At 36.0% G+C, this 24,999-nt stretch overlaps 2 protein-coding genes and 1 long non-coding RNA gene across 3 annotated transcripts; 2 read left to right on the top strand and 1 right to left on the bottom strand.

Moving 5' to 3' along the window:
* Positions 1–4,715: 4,715 nt before the first annotated feature.
* On the bottom strand, positions 4,716–10,627 carry LOC145598489 (adenosine kinase 2-like). Its single transcript, XM_081654852.1, has 12 exons — positions 10,470–10,627; positions 9,990–10,043; positions 9,654–9,700; positions 9,514–9,545; positions 9,323–9,424; positions 9,149–9,216; positions 6,019–6,095; positions 5,821–5,918; positions 5,659–5,729; positions 5,505–5,571; positions 5,235–5,418; positions 4,716–5,137 (listed from the first exon to the last, which is right to left on the bottom strand). Exons 1-12 carry the CDS (start codon positions 10,550–10,552, stop codon positions 4,995–4,997), a joined length of 1,026 nt encoding a protein of 341 aa, XP_081510978.1. The 5' UTR covers positions 10,553–10,627; the 3' UTR covers positions 4,716–4,994.
* LOC145572224 (protein CYTOSOLIC ABA RECEPTOR KINASE 4-like) lies at positions 10,569–12,919 on the top strand. Its single transcript, XM_081631228.1, has 4 exons — positions 10,569–10,610; positions 11,428–11,502; positions 12,133–12,259; positions 12,360–12,919. Exons 1-4 carry the CDS (start codon positions 10,569–10,571, stop codon positions 12,719–12,721), a joined length of 606 nt encoding a protein of 201 aa, XP_081487354.1. The 3' UTR covers positions 12,722–12,919.
* Positions 12,920–20,778: 7,859 nt separating this feature from the next.
* Positions 20,779–23,607, top strand: LOC145585675 (uncharacterized). The gene is made up of 3 exons (XR_014100705.1): positions 20,779–21,443; positions 23,188–23,253; positions 23,386–23,607. It is a non-coding gene; the product is annotated as an uncharacterized LOC145585675 (long non-coding RNA).
* Positions 23,608–24,999: the final 1,392 nt, after the last annotated feature.

Consider the following 24,999-nt stretch of genomic DNA (forward strand, 5'->3'; position numbering starts at 1 on the left):
CATAAAATATGTCATAGCTTATTGGTGAAACATTTAATATAAGAGTTTGAGGTTGCATGTTCGAATCTTGTAAAGATCATACGCATGTTTTTTTTTTTTTTTTTTGAAGAAAATGAGTTAAACATTTATAGCGATTGTAATCGCTACAATAATCACCACGATTGGAGGTAGTTTTTCGTATCGATTATTGAGGTCAACCCCAACGATATTGAAAACCATTATTAAAGGCTAAGGCAACGGGGGATATTGTATCGAATGACCATTCGTTGGGAAAACTTTTTGTTGCAATTACAATCGATACTAAGGTTAAAATAATCGCTATGAAAAGGTTGTTTTATTGTAGTGTTAAAAATTGGAAGTTTCTACATTACAACTAAAACCTATCAATTTATCATAGAAAATTAAAACAATTTTAAATAGCACACTAATAAATGACCTCCTACATTGAACTATGAATTAGACAACGTTAAACAGATACTGTATCATAATTTTGATGAAAATAAAAAATTTTAAAATTACAAAATATACCTAATTCTTATTTATATTCATGTATAATAGCGATTTATTTTTATAATGTACAAATTAAAAATATGCTTATATAAACCGTGCATCGCACGGTTTGTAACCTAGTTATATCATAAAAAATAATTTAAATTAAACAAAAAAAAAAAGGTTCAATTAAGTAAAAATAAGGTAAAGACTAAAGAAGACATGATCTTAGTTTAATACGGGGTAAAGCTTTAGTTTACTCTTATCCCTTTTTCTCTTAAAACAACTTGATTTTATGATAGCAAAGAATAGAGTAGGGTCATTTTTTTTGGTAGAAAGGAGCAACTAAATTAGATTAAAGGCAAATAAAGTTTAGTACAAATCTTCCCTAGGTGAGTGTGCTCCATAGGCAACATCACTCATTACTGTCATGCCATAAAGGCCCAAAGGTTACATTAAACTTAGTTTCACTGTTTGACAAAAGGTTAGGCTAAGCTACTAGGCTGTTAAAAGCATTTAGCCAATTTACATCTGGGTGCCTTACAATTCCTGACTTAGTTAGAGCCCCTCTTGCTGCTTTCGCCTGAATGTCTGCTAGTTGAATTTTTTGTCTGGGACATGGATCAATCTGCAATTCTCCACCTGATGAAGCAGCTCCCTGCAAATCATATACATATAAGTAGCTTCATCAGAAGGGGTATCCTTTGAGTTTATCCCTAGGACAGCTCTTTGACAATCTGATAAAATGGTGATATCATTCCCCCTAGCATGTATGAGGTATAGACTAGCTAGGATGGCACTTGTTTGAGCCTGAAGGGAGTTAGTGGCAGGATAGTGACAGGCAATCCCCTCAATCCAGGAGCTATTACTGCCCATACAAATGCAAGCAAGGCCAGTAGAAAGAGAGGATGCACTAAAGGAAGCATCCACTATGATTCTCTTTGAGGAACAGGGTGTGGGATGAAGACTGGGACTTAGAAGCCTAGAATTTGAGTCAGGGTTATAAAGGCCTGTTGATGAGCAAGGCAAGATATATGGTTGAGACAAGCAGTAGGGGTAGTGTTTTTCTTGTTGAAAACCCATGAGTTCCTTCTATGCCACAATTTCCAAATGGTTATGGAGAACATAGCAGACCATGGCATGTAAAAAGGGGTGGTATCAGAAGATTTTGATAAGTTTTCAGTCAACCAGTCAAGGAGGATGTTTGAAGAGAAGAAGGAGGGAGGTGTTGGGATAAGAGTCCAGACTTCCTCAGCCCTAGGGCAGTCGCTGAGGATATGGAGCAGGGATTCAACCTCAGATGAGCAGAAGCAACATGAAGGCTGAATTAACACGTGCCTAGAGTGAAGGAGGGCGGCAGGAGGGATTTTATCCCAAGCAACCTGCCATAGGAAAATCTATTGGCACGAGGGCACTTAGAATCCCATATGAGATTCCAAACTGAAGGATCAAATTTGGTGTGGTGGGAATCCAACCACAGGTCAGAGTAAACTTGCTGGGAGTCAAAAAAATTCCCTTTTCTAAGAGAGCAGAATGGCATGTCTTCTTTGTCAAGAATGATAGGAGTAGCAGCAATGATGGAGCTAATTTCAGGGGGGAGAAGACAGGGGAAATTTTGGAGATTCCAGCCATTTTCATCAATGATAGCACTGACTTTAAGTGAGACCTCATGCAGGGGAATAGGTCCTGCAATAAGATTCCTAAGAGGACCTTTGCCAGTCCAGTTGTCAAACTAGAGGAGACATGAGTTGCCATTCCCAATTACCCATTGAATTTACTTAGAGTAAATGTACCACCCTTTCCCATAGATTTCCAGATATGGGAACCATACTTAAAGTCAACAGGGATCTCTCTTTTGCAATATTTCTCTTTTATGATTTTTGGTTCCAGATTATTACTATTATGCATCTTCCAACACAGTTTGGCCAGGAGAATGTCATTTTGAAGCTTTGCTTCCCTGAAACCAGGCCACCATGGATTTTTAGGCAGCAGAGGAAGCTCCAAGCAATGAGAGAGGATTTTTTCCTATCCTGGTCAGCACCCTAGAAGAATCTGTTACAGGTGCTGTCAATTTCTTGGTGCACCTTTCTAGGGAGGTTGAGGGCATTCATGGAGTATTGAGGGATGGCTTGAAGGGGGGACTTTATGAGGATTGTCCTGCCAGCCTTAGAGAGACACTTGGCCTTCCAAGATGCAAGTTTTGATTTCATTTTCCTGACAATATTCCCAACTTGAGAAGGGGAAGGCCTTTTATCAGTCAAGGGAAAGCCAAGGTAGGTACCTAGTCATTAGTGATAGGGATGTGAAGAGAAGATGAGAAAAAGTCAATAATATAAGGCTGGACATTGTTAGAGAAATACAGTTGGCTCTTAGCTGGGTTCATTTTCTGGCCAGATAGGGAGAAGAAGACATCGAGGGTGTGAGAAAGGGAGTTAAGGGTCTGACAGGAAGCTTCCCCAAAGAGGATTAAATCATCTGCAAACATAAGGTGGGAAATGGCAAGGGAGTTTTTCCTAAATGAGAAGGGAACCCAATCACCAGAATCACAAGCTTCAGCAATTAGAGAGGATAAGTACTCCATGCAAATTATGAAAATGTAGGGGGAGAGGGGGTCCCCCTGCCTAATACCCAGGTAGCTTTAAATGATGGAGTAGATTTGTCATTAACCATGACATGGAAGGAGGAGGAGGAGGAAATGGCACTCATGATTAGGTCTACAGAAGGTTTATCAAACCCACTCCTAGCAAGACAGGACCTTATGAAAGGCCATTCCAGCCTATCACAGGCTTTTTCAAGGTCTAACTTGAGGGCAAACCAGGCTTTTTTCCCAACTTTCTTCTTCATAGAGTGTAGGATTTCACTATCAGCTATGAAGTTGTTTTCACATCCTCTCCCAGGGATGAAACTGCTTTGATTTGGGGAAATCAAGGAGTTGAGATGGGGTCTTATTCTGTTAACCAGAATTTTTGAGATGATTTTGAAAGCAGTGCTACAAAGGCTGATGGGCCTATACTGCTTGATTGTTTCAGGATGATCAACTTTAGGTTTGAGGGTCATGGAGGTAGTATTGATATCAGAAGGAGGAACACAGAGATTTGAGAAGCAGGATTCAACAAAATCTTGGATGTCTTTCTAGATTAAATCCTAATGATTCTGGAAGAAGAGAGGGTGGAAACCATCTATCTCAAGGGCTTTAAGCCTGCCCATATTGAACACAGCAGAATGGGTCTCAAACAGGAGAGGGAGATGAGATATCTGGACGTCATTCCCATAGGTACAGGATGGGTAATCAGAAGAGCTGGTTTCAGTGGAGAACAGATTAAAGAAGTAAGAGTTTATGTGGTCATGAAGTTGATGTGGTAGGATTTGCTCACCAACCTCATTCCTTATATTATCAATTCTGTTTCTTCTCATCCTAATGATGACAGAAGTGTGGAAGAAACTTGTGTTTCTGTCACCAGAAGTAGCCCAGTTTGTTCTAGCTCTTACAGCCCAAAAGGACTCTTCTTGGGCATATAGCTCATAGATCTCTATAGCGAGATTTTCATCAAGTTTCTGAAGGAAACCATTTGAAGGATCTGATTCCAAAGCCCTATGGATGCCAACAATCCTCTTGGATAGGACTTGGATTTTTTTTGAGGGGATTTGGGAATTGGGTTTTTTCCCAGTTTTGAATGGAATGTGAGAGGAGTTGGAGTTTGGAAGAGAGGGGGGTTTGGTTTGTAGGCCATGATTGGTGAATAAGAGAGGTGAAAGAAGGATCAAGATACCACATTGGTTCAAGCTTAAATCTTTTGAGGGTTTGTTGCCGGTTATATTGGCATTACCCGGTCTATAGGAGATAATGTAGGATTTTCTGGTAGAAATTTAGCAACGACAATATATTTCCTCATCAGTGTTCTTAGCTTTATTTTTTTTTTGAAACACCAGTGCTCTTAGCTCAAAGAACCTCACATAGCAATTGAATGGATAAAATGTACTTTATCATGGTCATCTACAAAGAACTTATTAGAGAAGGTGTTAAACTAGAGTGTTTACTTTGGTTTGGTGATCAGATTAATTGTAGTCTATGAAATTGATTGTTTTAATCTTAGTTATATTAGATGATAAGATTAAATCTGACCGATTCCCGCACTATGAAGGGTTGATCAATGGGATTTTGTTGTTGATGAGAGTGTTTCCTTGAAATTGTAGACAAATTTTCACAAGAGGTAACAATCTACTAATTTTGTGATTAATAATCCAGGAAGATTGCTAGATTTTTGGCTGATTATCCATTTCCAATAGTATTCTTAATACACTCACCAGCATATTATAATTCCGCATCACACTGATCTATAAAAACACATGCTTGATGCTTCTGGGGAAACAAACTGAATAATTAGATCCCCGAGCAACAATAACACTTGGAGGACCAAGGTTCAAAACTACAAAAATGAGAAACTTGCATAAAATGACTCATCACAACTACTACTCTAACGCGAGTAGGCATGAACTAAAAACCTTCACTTAAACTCGGGCTTCTCTGGGTATGTGCAGCCTGACCTTTGGATGATAACAGTTGCAGCATAATTACCAGCCCTAACACAGTCCTCAATAGCTTTCCCCTGAAGCAACTGAGACAAAAATCCTCCAACAAAAGCATCACCTGTACGAGAAAGTGAGTGAGTGAAATTCTATGACGATGAATAAGCAGAGGTAACAATAAGCTGAATCTATCCAGCATACAAGTTATGAGAGCATACCTGCTCCGTTAGTATCAACCAATTTTTCTTTAGGCAACACTGGTACAGGGAATGTCGTCACTATGCCATCCTCAGCAATAACAACAGGATCAGCACCCTGAGTAATCACAGTGATTCTCTTGTGTGTTCCTGATGCCTTGGGCCACCGGGAGATCTTAATGGCAATCTCTTCTACATTGTCAGTCTGTAACAAGAGCACTAATCAGATATATGAATTTAAACTGAAGCCGAATATATTATTTCACTAAATTTTTTTTTTAAAAAACTTACCTCCCAACCGTGAGCTTTTGAGAAGGCTCTTGCTTCTGTTTCATTGCCAAAAACATAATCCATGTATCTGAAGCACATGAAACAAATTCTATCAATACTCCGCTTATACTTTCCTAGGTAAATTCTACAATCAAACAGGAAGATTAAAACTTACGGCAAAGCCTTCTCCTGAGGGTCCTTAAAGAATTCACAGATAAATGGAGCAGAGAGGTTCATCATGAAAATCTGCACATAAAGCACAAGTGTATAACAGTCCCCTGTCAGACTCAAAAGCCATTCAAAACAAGTAGAAAAATTAATGTGAAGCCAAAATTACTTTGTCATTTGCAGCAGCATGTTCAGCCACAAGTTGAATGGATTCCGGAGATACAGTTAGAAAAAACCCAGCAATGTAGTAGAACTTGGCTTTCTCAACTATCAAATTTAATCATACATGCAAGTTAGTTCAACTTTCAAATCATCGAAAATTGAAGAGGGACTTTGATATTTCAGGAAAAGTAGAAAGCTTATATACCCAATGCCCAGTTTTCAGGTTTCTTCAAATGGTCAACCTTGTAGCAGTTGGCAGCAGATAAATTAGCAACTAATGACCTGAACAGAAACCATGGATCATCAGCCCTTACAATCAAGCACCAGGTTGGCATAACTTGATAAAACAAATTCGAAGCACATCAAAGCAAGAATTAATGTAGTTCTACAGCATGGAGCCTAACTCATTGACAAAAATCTCATAATCAGCTTCAATGGTCTTTATGTTACACACCAATCTATATCAGCTTAATAGCTTATGCTCCTTTGCGTAGATTAATCTTAGCATTGCATTCTGGTTTAAGAAGCCAACTTTTAACATGATGTATTTAAAATCCATTAATAACGATACACGGCCAATGCTCCAAGTCAATTATGGGTACGACATGATATCGTAACCATATTTTAATTTGTGTATACCTATTTCTAGAAATGGAGCAAATGGAACAATTGCTAAGTGCACTAAATTAGATAAAGATATCCTTTATCACAGCTTCAACTGATCATAAAAAATAGAAACATAGTAAGTAATTTTTATGTACATGTACTTCACACTACAGTGTTCTAGCCCATTAAAAGTCCTACAACTATACAACTCCAGTCTAGAATTAGCAAGTAAACTATATTACTAGAACATGCAATGAATTGAAAGTATAATCAGTGGCATAACAAAATAAATCTCTTGGCAAACACACAGGTCGTACAATAACCATGAATTCCGGTAATCTTCAAGATGGTTGAGTGCAACTTCCAAAGCTAGATCATCCAATCAAGGAGATGACATAGATGGCTCAAAAACATATTTTGAATTAGATGCACCAAATAAACCACAACGGCCAAGATAAGTGACTCGTTTCTTAGCAAGCAAAAAAAATTTAAAAACCCTAGAAGAGCCAAAGGTTACCTTGTGATGTTACAATCTTATCCATATTACTCAAGAGTTCAACTCTAGGAACATTGAAGGGCTTATTGGATAAGTGTTAGGGAAGGACATACTATTGTTTGTATGCATTATGGATATCCACATGAGGAATCCCATGCACATTTAAACAAGAAACCACAACTATTTCCTCAATCTACAAGTTCATACCATAACACGCATTGCGGTTTAATTAACCCTCACCCTAAGATGGTCCAATGAAAACTATCTAAACTGAGTTTTTCCAATAAAAGAATTCCAACCAACAACTTTGAACTATCTCCATTTATTTATATCCTGATCGGTTAGTATAAGTATGTAACTTAAGAAAATTTTGTAAATGTTAGTGGGCATAAGATAAAGTAGGATAAATTAAAAAAGAAAGTGTTGAAGGGAGGGGTGAGCGTAAGACAAAGATGCATATAAGTAAGAAAGTGCGGAAGTGTAATTATTTTGAGGATAATATACGTAACTGGTAAAGGGGTAACCCTAAAATTGTTAAAAGCGTGGAAGATATAAGATTGGACAAAAATAATAAGAGAGAAGATTTAAAAAGAAACACATTTGCTATTAGGAACACTCGGAGGCTCATTGGTGGTTGTCAACAGATATTCAGCCCTATTTCCAACCAATCATTAAGTTTGAAGTGGTTTAAGCTTCTTTCCTCACTTTTATTTCAGTCACTGTCATTGTTTTTCTAATTAAGCTTGTTATTTTCATTTTTTTGCAGTGATTGAGGTTATTTAGTGTCTTCTAGCCATGTTATAAGGAAAGGCAGAGGACTGGAGAAGAGTAGTATGAAAATGATGGACTTGATAAAGTTAGTTCTTATATGAAGACATTCTTTCAAATTGAAAGATTTACTCATGCTTATACCAATGTATAAAAAAAGCTCAAGGCGCACTAAAGCGAGAGGGTTTTGCTTCAGTGTGGCGCAGTATATGGGCAGTTAAAAATTTTTGGCTGAAGTTTGCTTCAAATGCGCCTAACGTGTGTGCCTTGGGTGCTTTTAGTGCACCTAACCCAAAATGCCTCACCCAGACCAAATTAAGCGCTCACCCCTAATTGCCTTGCGCCTTAGGCGCGCTTTTTCAAACACTGGCTTATGCTAAGTACAATAGAGCAATGAAGTGTATCTGCATTGCCATAGCTAGTATGCGATTCAATGTAGGATTGGGGATTTGAAGCTTTATAATCCTACTTTAAAGGAGCTAACTATTTACCTTCAATTGAATTTGGCTGCTTGTGCATTAAAATTACACACATAAAATTACACAAGTTCAAACAGGTCATTGATTCTTTGTTTGATTTTGGGGTTAGTGGTAGAATTGTGAAGGCTCATTTTAGAAGAAGGATCACTTAAACTTAATTGGGGGGGATTTGAAAGAAGATTAATTGGGGGACTGGAGTAATTGGGGCATTTGATCCTTCAGCAAAGAGAGCAAATTTGGAAAGGTGTAAGGTTATGGGAATTGTAATTGAAAAAAAAGTGCTTGTTCATTTGGAAATATCCAAGCCAAGGTCCCCAAAAGTTAGCTTATCTCCAACAACTAAAGCAATCTTTGTGAACAAAAGAAATCCATGCTAACTCTAGGGTAGGTATTAAAAATCTTAAACAGCGAAAGTAGTTACAATATTTTCACCCCCATTCAATGAATTCTTTGAAGGTCTGTATCTTTACAACAAAAACATATATCCTCCAAGGCTACCCAAGGTTTGTTTAGGTATAAAGAGGAAATGTGATACCCCCCCCCCCCTTTTTAGATCTTTTCAATCTTCAAGGACTAGTATGGGTAGTTACATGCGCACTAGAGCTACTTCATGTCTTTGTTGTCATTGAACTTTAATTAAGGTACCCAAAAACAAGCATTAATTGTTGGTAAAGAACATGTTACCTATAAACAAGCAATTATTGATGGTTAAGGGACATGTTATATAGTCCAGAGTGACATATACGGAAAATAGGAAAGCATGAAGAATGAAGAGGGATATACTATTCCACTAAGTTTTTTTTTAAAAATGGTTTGATTAGAGCAAGCACGGAAGCGATGCATTCAAAATTTCAATAATAAATGGAGAATGCAAAAGAGCACCTAAGCAACCCATTGTAGGCAATCATAAGAAAATAAGCACTTCAGCAATCAGGATCACAAAAAAGTCACAAAGGGTAAGTGGATAACCAGAGATCAAGACTAACCTTTCACCACCAACAATACAAACAGCACAAGTACCAGTAGGCACAGACTCATGCTCATAATAATGAACCTGATTAAATAAAATTCATACACGTCAACAAAAGGCAATACAATATATTTAAATTTAATGATGAAAAAATTAAAAGAAAAGAAAACAGCGCACATATAAACATTACATTAACACCAGCACTTGTCGCATCACGCTTCATCACTTCTCCAAACTTGTCTTTGCCAATGCAACCAATGTAGCTAGTAGCACCGGGTTTTTGGAGCATCCACTGAAAAAGGAAAGAAACAGATGTACATTAATAACACAAATATTAAACCTACACTCCACTTCAATCATGAAAGTTATTCCGAGCTATACCTGACAAACCCTGATCGAATTTTGGGTAGCACCTGTCACAAAAAACAAACAATAACCCGTTAACACAAACATCATTAGCTCCAAAAATATTTCTCAACCCTTTCTAAAACAAGGCATATTAGCATAACAGTGCAAATTACCTCCAGCAATAAATTCCACCTTGAATTTCTCATCCATCTCTCCATACCTAGAAATGGGCTTCAACTTTTAGTACAAATAATCATCAAACCCATGTATATATCCCTAAAAAAGGCTTAAAGCTAAGCTAATATAGTGATCAACCATTCTAAATACAGTAGGGAAAGCACCATTATAACGAAACACATAGAATTGACTTGATAATCGAGTAGTGAAATAGTTCCATTGTTATATATGCCTTATCATAAAATCAAATACAACCTTTTCAAATATCAATAGATTGTAGCTTAATAAAATTTCAATCTATAATCACCTTATATAAGAGATAGCTTACTTACATGGGCACATGTTTATCTTCAGCAAGAATGGCATTGTTCAATTTGATGTCATATCTGCATCAAAATCAACCAAATCAATATATATACTCCATTTCACAAAACTACCGACAAGAAAATTAGAAATAATCAAATTCGATATTCATGGATCATTTCATAAATCATCAAAATAAAAAACCCAATCATGATGTAGAATTATTTCAACAATTTCCATCCAAAGTTCTTAAAAAAAAAATGAAATTACATTAATTAACACAATCTATTAAAAAAATTATTCATCAAATACAACAAATTAAGAGATAATAAATTTTCCCCAAAAAACAAATATATATATATATATATATATATATATATATATATATATATATATATATATATATATATATATATATATATATATATATATATATATATATATATATATATATATAATAAATCAAAAAAATAAATCCAAAGAAATCAGATGAAAAGACGATTACTTACTTGTGCAAGAATTCATCGTCGACAACAGCGGAGATATCCAAAAGAGGATTTCCCATGCCCAACAAAACACCTTCAGACGCCATTTTTAACAGAGATTAGATGAGAAAAGGAAGGAAGAATGAAGGAAGAGTGAGAAATGAAGTGAGAAGCTCAGATTCAGATCTGTAAGAAGGAGGTGATTTATAGGCGCACAAAAATATCAGTCATTCACCAACCCCACTTTACTTTTCGACATTTGGGCCTGCGTACACACAAATTATTTGAATACTCCTTTTAGAACTTTGTTTTACAATTTTTATTGGCCCTTAGTCACCAACCATCTTTTTCTTTTTCTTTCTTTTTTTTTTTTTATATATATATAATTTTTTATTTTGATTCTGATTGATAGTTTGTGCTACGTGTATCTCTTCTTACATTGATATAACACTACATCATCATTCAATGATCTCTAAGGGTTAACTTCAACTTAATTTCAGTTTATTTTAGAACCAATCCTATAATAGGAATTAAGAACTAATTTCAACCATCAGATTAACCTCAAATTCGCGCTTGATGAACGACCGTGATTATTTCAAACAAAGATGAATTTCACCAAAAAGAACAAGCGTACTTTTCTCTCTCTTCAACCTCAGTGACCATTTCCAATCTCATAAAGCATTTTCTCTCTCCTCACACCAATTTTGCTAAAAATCTCCATTGATTCTTCTCAAAAACTGCCATAAATATCTTTCTTGTATGTTAATTTCTTCCACTGACAAAATTCTTCATTGATTTTCACTCGATTTTTAGAATGAAATTACTTGTTGAGAGGTTAAAAAACTAGGTATAATTTCAAAATTTTAATTTATGCGAAATTTATACAGTTGTGATAATCTTAGAAAATTATTGATTTTGAACTGTTTTTTTATTTGATTTATCGCAAAATTATAATTGCCGAAGTTTAATTTTATTTTGTCAGCTACAATTTTGGAGTTCATCCGGTTTCTCAAGTGCACTTTCTTCAGCGACAATAATATATCAAGCTCAAATCCAGGTATTTTTTGCATTTTATAATTTTAATATTAATTTTAGCTAAACAATTGAAGTAATTAACAATTACTTGAGAATTAATTTTGTATGATTACTCAATTATTATTGTTATTGATTTTTGTGTAAATTTATGAATTATGAGGAGTATTTGTAAGATTTTCTTGCTTGAATTTGTTTTTTTTTTTTTTTTTTTTTTTTTTTTTTTGCTACATATATATTTTTTTATTATTGAATTTTGGGTATTGATTATGTACTTTTTAGAGAGATGATTATCTATCTATGTACTATAGAGGGGTATAGCCTTATAAAAGTAGATATAAAATAAGTTAAAAGTAAATCAAATATTTGTAAGAGTAAATAGAATTAAAAATCTCCTTTTACTACTTCTGAAATCAAGAACCAAAATGTTACAACTTGATTCATCATTTAGTTCCTATTTGGTTGGGAGGTGGGAGTGATACCTTTATACATTTAGTTCCTACTTGATTCATCATAATGAGTCAAGGGACACATAAGTCATCCACTACACTATCCGACTTTGCAGCTCATGTATCTTACATTTTCTCTACACAGTATGGTTTTATATTTTTAGGAATTTTGTTCCTGTTTTCTGATAAGTGGTGGCTCATTGCAGTTGTCGATTGTTTCAAGACTAAAGCATGAGCATTTTACGGAGCTTATGGGTTATTGTTTGGAACAATTTAACAGAATATTGATCTATCAGTACGCAACAATGGGCTCTTTACATGATGTATTACATGGTATTCCATCTCTTAATCCGATCATCTTACTCGTCTTTTAAATTGGCATTAGAATAGTTTGCAATTTTTGTAATAAAATCATCTTTGATGCCTTGTACAGGAAGGAAAGGAGCACAAGGTGCAGCACCAGGGCCTACTCTAACATGGGCACAAAGAGTAAAAATTGCCTTTGGAGCTGCAAAAGGTCTAGAGTACCTGCATGAGAAGGTGCAGCCTTCTATTGTTCACCGAGATGTTAGATGTAGCAATGTCCTGTTGTTTGATGATTTCTTGTCAAATATAGTTGACCTCAACCTAACAAGTGCTTCTTCAAAAATAGCAGCTCGTTTGCACTCAACTAGAGTCCTGGGAACATTTGGTTACCATGCCCCTGAGTATGCCCCCCCTTTCCCTTTCCATCATGAAAAATCTAGTATATATCATGGCTTATTCTTATCATTTTACTCATCTCTTAATTGGTAGTAGAATAGTGCTTACTTTTTGGCGCAATAAAGATCACTAGGACTGGACTCCTTTCTAGGGAACTAGGATAAGCTATGTCAAAGATGATTGAGAAACCAGGATTGTGTTTAATATTAGACAGAACTCCTTATGATGATAACTATTGTATCAATATTGACAGACAAAGCCTTTAATGACATATTTTAACTCACTGGTGCTTTGAGGAATTGAACCTTTCTTGTTTGTTTCAATAAACATGTATGCAATGACGGGGCAAATAACTATACACTTAGGATATAAATTGCTAAGTATACAAGGAATCATGTGTCATATTTTTATGTTTCAGATTATTGCATGCACTAAGTATACTAAAACCTATTAGCTCAAAATGGTAGAGCATTATGCAAATGCATAGGAGATGTAGGTTCGATTCCTACATAGGTTGTGTCTAAAAATAACTAAAAACACCTCAATAGTAAACCAAATCATCTTAAAAGTAAAATCATTGTAGCTCAAAAGTAATAACTACAAAAGAGTGAGTATATCAAGCTAGGAATAAAGTGATGAGCTTTTAATTTGTAGGGTTAGGGATTAAACACTCTAAAGTTATACAAAATACCTCAGAAGTAAACCAAAATAACCAAAAAAGTAAATCAAATTAGCTTGATGTGTACGAACAATTGATTGGCTTTTTATGAGTAATGACACTATGAAAACTTGGAAATAGCACAATATTTCTGAATTGTAGATGTAAATATCCTCACAAAATGAATCAAGTTATGAGAAAGAAGTATATGAAGCTCAATGTAAAGGTTTAATCAAAAGTAGAGCAAAATATGTCACAAGTAAATCATAATTAATCTAAAGTAAATTCTAAAAAGTTAATCAAAATATCATTGAAATAGAAAAACAAGAAATGTAAATTAATATATCCCTAAAGTAAATCAAAATAACTATTAAAAGAAATAAAAAATAGAGCAAAATATGTCAAAACTAAATCATAATTACTGTAAAATAAATAAACAATGCTAAAAAGTAAATCAAAATATCATTGAAGTAAATCAAATTACCTCTAAAGTATACGAATAATTGTAGTCACCTAAAAATGTCTCCCCAAAACCAAACCCGATGATGAACAACCTTTCACCGCTATTATTGGTCGAGTTCAGTATTAAATCCCGAGAGTGCTTAAAAAATCGTATTTAATTAAATTCATTTTTTTGAATAGTCCATGGATCAGTCTTGATGTTTAGTCAAAGCATAGTTTTTAATTTCAGCCCAAACCCTTTTTATTTTATTGTTTTATTACTCCCTCCGCATTCAATTATCTGCAACATTTTCCATAAATAGGTGCTACCTATTATCTGCAACAAAATTTTTTCTTTCCCTTTTTAGTAAATTTTATACAATAAAATGACCACCTTACCCTTACTTTATTTTTTAAACTTTGTTTAACATCTTATAATTACACTTACTTACCAACTAATTACCACCTTATCCCAACCCAACCCTGCCTACCACCAGCCAGACGAAACCAGAGCACCACCCCCACCGCGACTATACCCCATCACCGCCCCAATCTCCGACCAGACCCTATTGCACCCTAGACCAGACCCCACTACTCCACCACAACCACTAATCAGAGTTCGTGGGTTTTGCGGTGGGTTTCGTGGCTAGACTTAGGGTCGTGGGTTGGGCGGCGGTTTCGATTTAAGACCTAGGGTCGTGGGTTGGGCGGTGGTTTAGATTCAAGATCTGGGGTCATGGGTTGGGCGGTCGGTTTTGATTCAAGACTTGGGGTCAAGGGTTTCGTGGTGGGTGTCGGTGGTCTGAGTGAGTGGGGCTGGTGCGTGAGTGGGGGTTGCGTGAATGGGGAATGCGTGGTGGTTTCGGTGGTCTGAGTTCGGTGGTTTTGCGTCCGTTAGTGGTGGTTTCGGTGGTCTGAGGTTGGTGGTTCTGCGTGAGTGGTGAGGGTTGCGTGGGTGTCGGTGTTTCGTGGGGTGGCGTGGTGGGGGTTGTGTGGGTGTGGTGTTGGATTAATTATCCCTTTCCTTTCCTCTTAATTTTCAATAATCACGTTTAAGAAATTTTGCCTAGGAGTCCGTAAAAAGTACCATTGTTGCAGATAATTGAAACCGGAGGGAGTATTTATTTTGGCCCAAACCTTTTATTTATTTTATTTACTTATTTTCTTATTTTAGCCCAAATAATAATAAATCAGAAATGGCCCAAAATTATCAATCGACACTTAAAATGCTGAACGAAATTAGGGTTAAAAATGAATTTAGACGGAAAAACGGACTAAAAATTCCCACGTCACGGCAATAGTCCACCGTGCCACGGGAAACTTTCCCGTCTGACGGTGGGATTTCCCGTGAGACGGGAAACCTGCTGTGACACGGGAGTTCCCGTGTAAACTCTTAACACGTTTTCTTCCCCGTTCACTGAATATTTCCCGCGTCACACAATAGTACACCGTGTCACGGGAATGTTTCCCGTATGACGATGGGAATTCCCGTGTCACAGTACATAGTGCCGTGTCGCGGTTTACTTTTTTAGAGTTTTTATCATTTTAGGGTTCCGTGTGTTCCGTCAACATATTTTTTCTATAAATACCCCCTCATTTCTGATGTACGGGGCATCAATTAATTCTCTATTTTACTCTTCTCTATGCTCTAGCCTAAACACTAGCCTACCCTTCTTCTTTCAAAATTCCTTCTTCAAGCACTCCAAGGAGTCCATACTTTACTCGTGGTTATGTCCTTAAGCCAAGGCGTGAAAGTTGCAAGCAAACAAAATCAAAGTAAGAATTATGTTCCTTTTATTTCAATTATTTTTTCTAACGATTTTATATTGTTGTAATTATTGCTAAATTGCTTCCAATATTAATGTTTGTTCTATTATTATTATGATCACCACATTTCATGTTTAAAGGGAATATGTAATTGAAAATCGAGCCTAATAAGATAATTTGGACAACTGGTTTAGGTTCCTTTTTAATCTTGTTGTTAATTGAAGTGATCACGATATTTTAGAATAATGTGTTGCATTAATATTCAACCAATTTATCTTAATAATATTTTGGAGCAAATTGAATATTTTGTTTGCATGCCTTTGAGATCGCAGGAATCACTTTTCACTATAAGAATCGAGTAGAGGCCAATACGGGCGAATGTGACTCCATGACTCACTCCGTACCATCATCCCCGATCCTCCTTTCGTGGTTTCGAACCATATGGAGTTAGTAATCTCATGGATTATGAATGGGGTGTAACCTTCACGGGTCAATCGTTGTTACCTATCGTTGTCCCTTTATTCGTGGTTGCCTTTTATGGTCCGTGAACGGTTTACAAGTTCCTTAAAAACTTGTTGGCGGCTCCCTACTTTATTTGTCCCTAATCGTATATGTCAATTCCCACTTCCTATGAGTGCCAAGAATATTCCCACATGCTTTAACGTAGGCGCACTTCGAGCGACGCCTACAATTTGGTGACTCCACTAGGGAGGATTCTTGGTTATTTATCGATTTGAGTGATCGACATTTAATTAAGATGAGTGGATGAGACTTGAAAGGTTCTTGAAAAAATTCCTGTGATTAATTTGGCATTTTTGCATAAGCTTAGACGATTTAACGTCGCATTTAGGCCTGTCCTGTAGGAAAAATTGAATAACATGATTGCGTATGAAAGAAAACAGGGCACCAGTCAGATTTTCTGACTGCCGTGCCACAGAAGAATCTTCCATGTCACGATGCAGTACACCGTCTGACGGTGTGCAGTACCGAGGCACGGGAATCTTTGCCGTGTCACGGCAGGCCTAAAATCAGTTTGGTGGCTTATTTTCTCTTCTTACAGTCAACTTCCTTTGATTTTTCTGAAAAAACGTGTGTGTTCTACATGCGTCTTAGCCCCCGGGGATTTAAGCTCTATCAACCCAAAAACGCTCATGGCAATAAGGGTTCATCCGAGTTATTAAATCTACCCAAACCATGGAGTCGAGTTCGATTTCATCATGAACTCACGGAGCCGCCCGTTGGGACACACTCTCAAGGGAGGCTGCCTTGCTAACGCGTCCAAACTCTTAACCATTGTACCCTTTTGACACCCAAAGCTTGACCAATAGTTGAACATAGATCTTGACCTTAGGTTGCGAACTCTTTTTTACATCATCGTGACTAAATGCTACATGGTTTGTTTGGTGCTATCCTCATGTGTTTGCTCTTTTTGTTTAACCCATGACCGAGGGTTTTTATTTCCACATACTAATTAGTACGGACCTAAAATCGATTAAAATCTGGAAAAACTTACCTGGAATCGAGCACCGTGTCACGGCAAGTCCTGCCGCGCCACGGTGAACAGTGCCGTGACACGGCGCTTTCTACCGTTTGATCGTAGACTGCACCGTGTCACGACAGTCAGAACCGTGACACGATGCCAAGGAGAAATGTCCCGTCAGTCTATTTTTGGTTTTTGTGCGTACGTATGTGGTTTATGTGTCCAGTTTGGTGTCATGTCTAGTTGTACGGTCATAACACGCGTCCATAACCTCATTTAATCACTCACATGTCGTGTTCACACAATTTTTTCCGTGCACCATTTCATGACCGTATTTTAGGGTAGTCTTTTGTCGATTTTTTTGTGTCGTTTTTTTTTTCGGAGTAAGTCGGATGGTATCCTCCCATATATTTTATTTCTTTTTAAAAAACACAAAATAAGTAAATAGAATTTCAAAATTCAAATTTTTTTTTTCCGGATGGGTTAAGGCTAAGTTTTGTTATTTAAGGTGTGTTTGTTTCGGTGTCACAGCACTTGGTCAAGAAGCAGGGGTAGATTGTTACGGTTCGAGTCAATACCTCAACAACCTCTTATACCAAAAAGGCGTAAAAAGAAACCACCACAATCATCTCCACAAGATCCATCTCCAAAGATCCATCTCCAGTCTACTTTCAACCAATGGCTACTAAGGAAGATATCGAGAACATCAACATGACAATTGAAATGTTGTCTAACATGATTCAAACACTCACCAATAGAGTCAACACGGTAGAGCAAGACAATCAGAACAGTGTCACTACCGCTGCAATGGACAAGATTAAGGAACAGATGAGTAAGATTTCTGAAGAATTCACTTATATGGAGCAACCTGTCGCCTCTTCGTCCATAAGGGACAAGCTTCCTGAGAAGTTTTCCACTGCTGACATGCCCAAATTCAAGCCTACTGATAATCCGATTTTCCATTTGAAGGCCTTTTCTACGACCATGGCTCTTAAGGGAGTAGGTGTGACACTCTTCCCTACGGTGTTCCCTCTTTCCTTAGAGCATGTCTGTCAACAATGGTTCTACTCTCTGGAATCCAAACATGTTGCGACCTGGGAGGATGTTGCCGAAAGCTTCATGAATCGTTACAAGTGTAACATTCAGGCCAAGACTTTTGAACGTGAACTCTCCATTCTCAAACAGAAAGAGAATGAAGGCTTCACCACTTACTTAAGTAGGTGGAGGGAAACAGCTGCGCTCTTGGTGGATCCCCCCAAGGAAAAAGAGATGGTTTGCTTGTTTATTGCCAATTTGACTCATAAGTACAAGCAACACTTGAAGTTTCTGCCTTTGAGAACCTTTGAAGCTATATACGATATTGGAATCAATATCAAAGATGAACTGATGAAGACTGCTGTTAGCAACAATAATAACAACAACACTTGGAAAAACAAGAAGAACGACACTCCTTCTTCTTCGTCTTCCAAGCCTAATAATGCTACCAACAATATCAATATCAATGATGTGCTAGCCCTTAATGCTCCTCCTCAAAGATTCCAAAGGCAAAGGAGGGTTTACACGCCTTTGGGAATGACTTATGATGCTGCTTTTGACCGTTTGCATGGTCAAGGACTGATTATGCCAATTGGACCGTTTCTAGAACCTCGACCAGAGAATAGAACCGCTAGCTATGACCCCAATGCTTATTGCAAGTTTCATCAAGGCAAGGGTCATAATACTGAGAAGTGTTGGAGGTTGAAGGATGCGATCCAAGACCTAATATATGCTAACCAACTTCCTATCCCTCCAGGGGGCAAGAAGCCTAACATTCAAACATGTCCTCTTTCTAATGCTTTGGCTATCATGGGAGATGAAGTCTCCTTTGATCCGTCAATAATCATTCAACCTGTAAATGAACCTTTGCCGGAAGTTATATTTATCTTGAGCTATGAAGAAGTGAATGGAATTTGGGATAGTGACGATGAAGACGTCTATCTCAAGGATATAGCATGTTCGTCTCTTGGCACAAGTGAAGATGTTTGGGGAGATCTTGAGGTCAAGGTTCTCACCAGAAGTGGACGGTTGCAACATCCTAGTCCACCTCCACCTCCACTGCAATCACAACCAATTGTTGATCCCATCGACCCTGTGAACAACGATGTGGTCAAACAATTACAAAAGACCAAGGTGGAAATGAATGTATGGAAGCTTTTGGCCACCTCTCACGAGCATCAAAAGGCTGTGATGAATGCTTTGGTGAAGATAGGAGTTGATGATGATATGACTCCTCAAGGACTGGTCAACTTTCTCACTACTGAATTGCCAAGTACTAGAAATTTGATTTCTTTTTCTGACAAGGATCTGCCCCCGGAAGGGGACCAACATAACAAGGCCTTACACCTCACTGTGGTGTGTAGGCAGATGAATGTTCCTATGAGCCTGGTTGATAATGGCTCTGCAATCAATGTATGCCCACTCTGCACTGCAACGAAGTTGGACATAAAGAATGAAGAACTGAATCCCTCAATTCAAGGGATTCGCGCTTGTGATAATACTCGCCGTCAAGCCATGGGTACTATCATACTAAACATAACTACTGGAGCCATTGAACGTCGCACCAAGTTTCAGGTGGTGGACATTAAGGCTTCTTTCAATCTGTTGTTAGGACGTCCTTGGCTTCATGAGCTAAAGGTGATCCCATCGTGTAGGCGTCGCTCGATGTGCGCCTACGTTAAAGCATGTGGTAAATATGCTTGGCACTCTTAGGAAGTGGGAATTGACATTCATGATTAGGGACAACGATTAGGGACAAAGCAAAGTAGGGAGCCGTCAACAAGTTTTTAAGGAACTTGTAAACCGTTCACGGATCATAAAAGGCAACCACGATAAAGGGACAACGATAGGCAACAACGATTGACCCGCGAAGGTTACACCCCATTCATAATCCATGAGATTACTAACTCCATATGGTTTGGAATCACGAAAGAGGATCGGGGATGATGGTACGAAGTGAGTCATGGAGTCACATTCGCCCGTATTGGCCTCTACTCGATTCTTATAGTGAAAAGTGATTCATGCGATCTCAAAGGCATACAAACAAAATATTCAATTTGCTCCAAACTATTATTAAGCTAAATTAGTTGAATATTAATGCAACACGTAATTCTAAAATATCGTGATCACTTGATTAAACAACAAGATTAAAAAGGATCCTAAACCGGTTGTCCAAATTATCTTATTAGGCGTGATTTTCAATTACATATTCCCTTTAACATGCAATGTGGTGATCAATAAATAATAATAATAGAATTAACATTAATATTGGAAGCAATTTAACAATGATAACGTTAGTCAAATCAAATATAAAATAACCTAATCATGATACTAGCAACAAGAATAAAAATAAGAGCAATTAAGTGAATAATTACTCACTTTCCGCGTTTCCTTGAATTGCTACATCATGAATAAACTGTTAGTAACTTCAATAAAAATATAAATCAAATGAAAATTAAATTAAATAAATGTAGATTTGATTTGGTCCAAACCCTCAGTTAATTATACCTTTCACGCCTTGATTTAAGTATAGAACTAATTTGGGTATTGTACGGACTCCTTGGAGTGCTTAGGAGAAGTATTTTGAGAGAATAGGGTGGATAGTATTTAGGCTAAAGAGGGAGAAGAGAATTATTTTGTGATCAATCTTGTTGATGATTGAAAGAGGGGAGATATGACCTCTATTTATAGAGAAAAAAGAGGGGTCGAAGAATTAAGATAAGATCCGAATTCACTACTGCAAAGTTGGCCTAATGTAACACCTTGTGGTAACACTTTATAAGTCAAGATATAAATAGATATTTAAGTAACACTTTTGTAACACTTAGATAGTAGGTAGCACTTGTATGTAACACATATGTAATATGTAACACTTCAAAGTAACACTTTACATAGAGTTACATTTTCATGTAACACTTTGAGTATGAAAAGCAGTTATACAAAAAAAAAAAAAAAAAAAAAAAAAAAAAAAGACCCTTGCCTAACTCTGCTTTCACTTTTTCTCCAACCTCTCTATCTTTCTGTCTCTCTTCCTTCTCTCTTTCACTTTTCCCTCTTTTCTTCATCCATTTATGCTATTCACACTTTCCATCTCCTTAATCAATGGAGAGGCTCAAAAGTCTCTCTGAAATTTTACCCCAATCTTTAGATTCTTACTCCTCACCAAACTCTAACTTCTTAACAAGAATTGAACGACCAAATCCAAACCCTAGTGTCCGACTCAATCGATCCATCAAACCGCAAAATGACCGATTATACGGCTAACGGGATCAATTCGGCGGCGAAGAAGAGACGACGAGCCGTAGAAAACGTCATCTTCGTATAATGGAGTTGCTACTGCCGGAAATCCCTCCCTCTCTTTTCAATTTTTCGCTCAACAGATCCCTAAATTTCATTCTCACTCTTCAATTTCCATTATGGAGCTGGTGTTGCCGGTTAGATTTCCTCTCCTGTTCTAATTATATTACGTTTGAAATTTGATAATTTTTGGAGTATTTGATTTATTGTTCTGTGATTCACATTTTCGAAATTAACCTGATTTGTAATGTGTGTGCATATTTTCATTATTAAATGTTGTTTGTGCTCTGAATTCTTACATTGCGTAGCTCAATCGAGCTTGAAACTGTTTTTTTTTTTTTTTTTTTTTAATTTATAGAATTTTGAGTGTTGTAGATGAAAATGTTTAAGAATGTTAAATATTTGGAACTTGAGTGATGCATTCTTTATATTATCATAATACTATTACAAAATGATGTGACGATGCTGTGAAATATTGATTGAATTTGGTTTCGAAAATGTTAAAAGGCGGATTATATATATATGACATTATGACTACTGTTTTTGGGGAAAGATGACTAGATGAGAATAAGAAGGAGCTATTTTGTATCATTTGCTTGTTTTATGAGACAAACTGAAGAAGCAGCTTGCTGCTTTTCGTGTCCTATTAATGGATAATTATTCTTCTAATGAAGAACCAATCACTAAGATGCTTTTGTATTGCTTCTCCTATTTCTAAATTTGCTTACTTTTATTTACAAGGTAAAGTCATTTTACACTTATTTAAGAGCTCGATTTTTGTTCAAAGTGTATTGTAGTAATTATTTTGAGATTATAGTATAGAATTTAACGCTTTATTGATATTGTCAATGGTAAATTTGGCAATGATGTATCTGTGCAAGATACCTTATGTTTAGTACTACTTTGTATTTCATTTATGCATTATTTAATGGATTATGAAGAACTTATGTATTCTATAGAGTGTGTTATATTGGTCATCAAATTTGCATATGCTTGTGCATAAATGTTCTAAGAAAGCACTAGCAACAGATTTGTTAAATTAGAATCTAAAATGTCCTACCTGCTACTGTTGAACATAGCAATATTCTTTGGCATTAGATGAGAAGCCTGTTAAGTTAAATTCAATTGTTAAATTTCAGATTTTGTAGATTTTATAATTTTTTTTGAAGCCATGATTTATGTAATTTAATTGTTGCATGTGTAAGCTTGTATTGATTCTATACAGAAACTGATTTAGGATAAATGGTTGTTGAATGTTGGTTGTGAGGTGTATGTTGGCTGCTGGATCAATGTTGTGTCTAACCGGGCTTGGTTCAGGGTCTAGGTCTAGAATTTATTATTTCAAGTTAACATATGGGTTTCTGAACTCTGAAGTTTTATGGGCTTTCCTAGTCTGGCTTGGTTTCAATTGTTTTTTAACTGGTGGCAATGCTTAGAGAAGCCTCCCACTATTGAGATATTCTTCTTGGAATATACACTAGTATATTCTCTTGATTATTCTTACTCCACTCACCTCTATCTCTGACATTCTTTCTTGAATGATTATCTAAGCTCTTCATTAATGGCATTTAAGCACTCCAACAGCAGGTGCTCGCAAAAGAGTGGCTTGAAGTATGATCTCGATCAATGCTTGTCACGTGGTTCTTGAACTGGAGTCTCTTCCTTTTGGATTAGTTTTTGGGTTATATATCCATTGATCAATTCAAAAATTATAATCTTGCTAGAGTATATTCGAATTCATCTTGTCTCTTATATCTGTATTATATCAGCAATAAAATTTGTTCATAATTCGAGTAAATGACTTGGTAAAGGTGTTATGTTTGATACTTTTTCACCCTTTAATTAATTGGTCTTCAAACTTAATTTCCTTTTTTTTGGCAGGACATAACAACCCTATATCTATTACTCTTTGTCCAACCAACTAACAAAACATTTGAAGTTATAAAGGTGAAATTTTTTTATTCTTAATTGCTGCTGTCATTCTGAACTTTGACTAAGATTATAGTGATACTTTTTCACCCTTTAACTGATCTTCTAACTTAATTTCCATTTTATTTGACGAACTTTGTAATGATCAAGGATGTGACTCCAATCCCAACAGCCAGTACTTGCAAAAAGGGAAGCATCGAAGGAAGGAGTTGAGGAGATTGTGAATGATCATGGCCTAGTTCAGCATTGCTGCTACTTATGTTGCTCTTTACTTCTACCTAGCCTTAAGCATTGTAAAAAAAAATTTAATATTTTTTGTTTGATGAAATTGTAACACCACAAGCATTTATTAATAAAAATACCTAAGTTTATATATAATGGATTTTTTATTGATTATTATTTTTTTAGGCATAAAGGGCACCGAATTAAGGGGAAAACTAGTGCCCTTAAAGACCCTTGAATTGGTGTCCTTAACCTCTGTCATGGGCAACCCCAAAAAAGGCACTGGTTCAAAACGGGTGCCCTAAGTTGGTTTTGATAATAATAATAATATGTGGCGCAAAAAAAAATAATAATAATAAAATATTACCTATCAATTAATAAAGTGTTACATTTGTTTGCAAAAATTGATAGATAATGTTGAATATAGTGATACTATACGTCAAAGATGATTTAAAAAATGTTACCTAATAATCAACAAAGTGTTACATTAATTCACAAAAGTGATACATAATGTCGGATAAAGTGTTACTTTATTATTGAAAAGTGTTACTAAAAATGAGTAAGTGTTACATAAGAAATAAAAAGTAACACCTTAAAAATGATACTAATAGTATGAAAAAGTGTTACATAAGTGGGTTTATAGTAACACTTTTAAAAGTGTTACCATACACTACCCAAAATGTTACATAAGACCTTAGGTAACATGGGCGGATGTATCACCCACTAAAGTATTACCTATTGTCTATAATAACACTTTTACCACTTTATGTACCACTTTTTAGGTGTTACTTAAGGTTAATTATGTACTAGTGATTAAATCGTAATAAAACTCGATAGACTGTAGTTTTTGCGGTTTTTGTTTTTATCATATCTTTTGATCTAGAAATCGGAATAATGAATAAGATATAGTTTGAAAGCTCTTGAAATCTACTTTCTAACCCAATTGGAATAAGATTAAAATATTTTATAGAATAAAAGATATGGCCGAAATAGTGAGACGGTGTCAGTTTTGAATAGAGTTTAATATTTTATTCATATCTTTTCCGTTATAGCTCGGAATTGATATTATAATATATCATTGGAAAGATAATTTCAAGGGCTATCCAACCATATAAAATTTGGATAAAAACTATGAGGCACAAAAATAATATATGTCTATCTTTGAATGTCTTTCAATTCGAATAAAATTAGGACTTTAAAAAAAGGGAGTTTTATTCAACTTAAAACTCTTTAATCTTATCTTTTCAAAAAGGATACTTAGGATCTTTTAGAAACTTATAGAAGTTTCTAATTAATCCTAATTGGTTTAGGAATTGGATTAAATCATTTGGACCCTCCACATGATCATTGGGTCGTAGGTAAGGTGGGCTTAGGTTCGGTTTGGGCTCAGTTTAATATTTTGGCCATAACTTATTCGTTATAACTCGGATTTGGGCTTATAATATATCGTTGGAAAGATCTTTTAAATCCTCATCCAACTATTTAATCATTGTACCTAGGTTATGGACCAAAATAAACTGGATTAAACGTTTTTATAAAAAG

This window comes from Chenopodium album, chromosome 2 (assembly GCF_948465745.1).
Source record: "Chenopodium album chromosome 2, dcCheAlbu1.1, whole genome shotgun sequence".
In the NCBI taxonomy this organism is placed as follows: Eukaryota; Viridiplantae; Streptophyta; class Magnoliopsida; order Caryophyllales; family Amaranthaceae; genus Chenopodium; species Chenopodium album.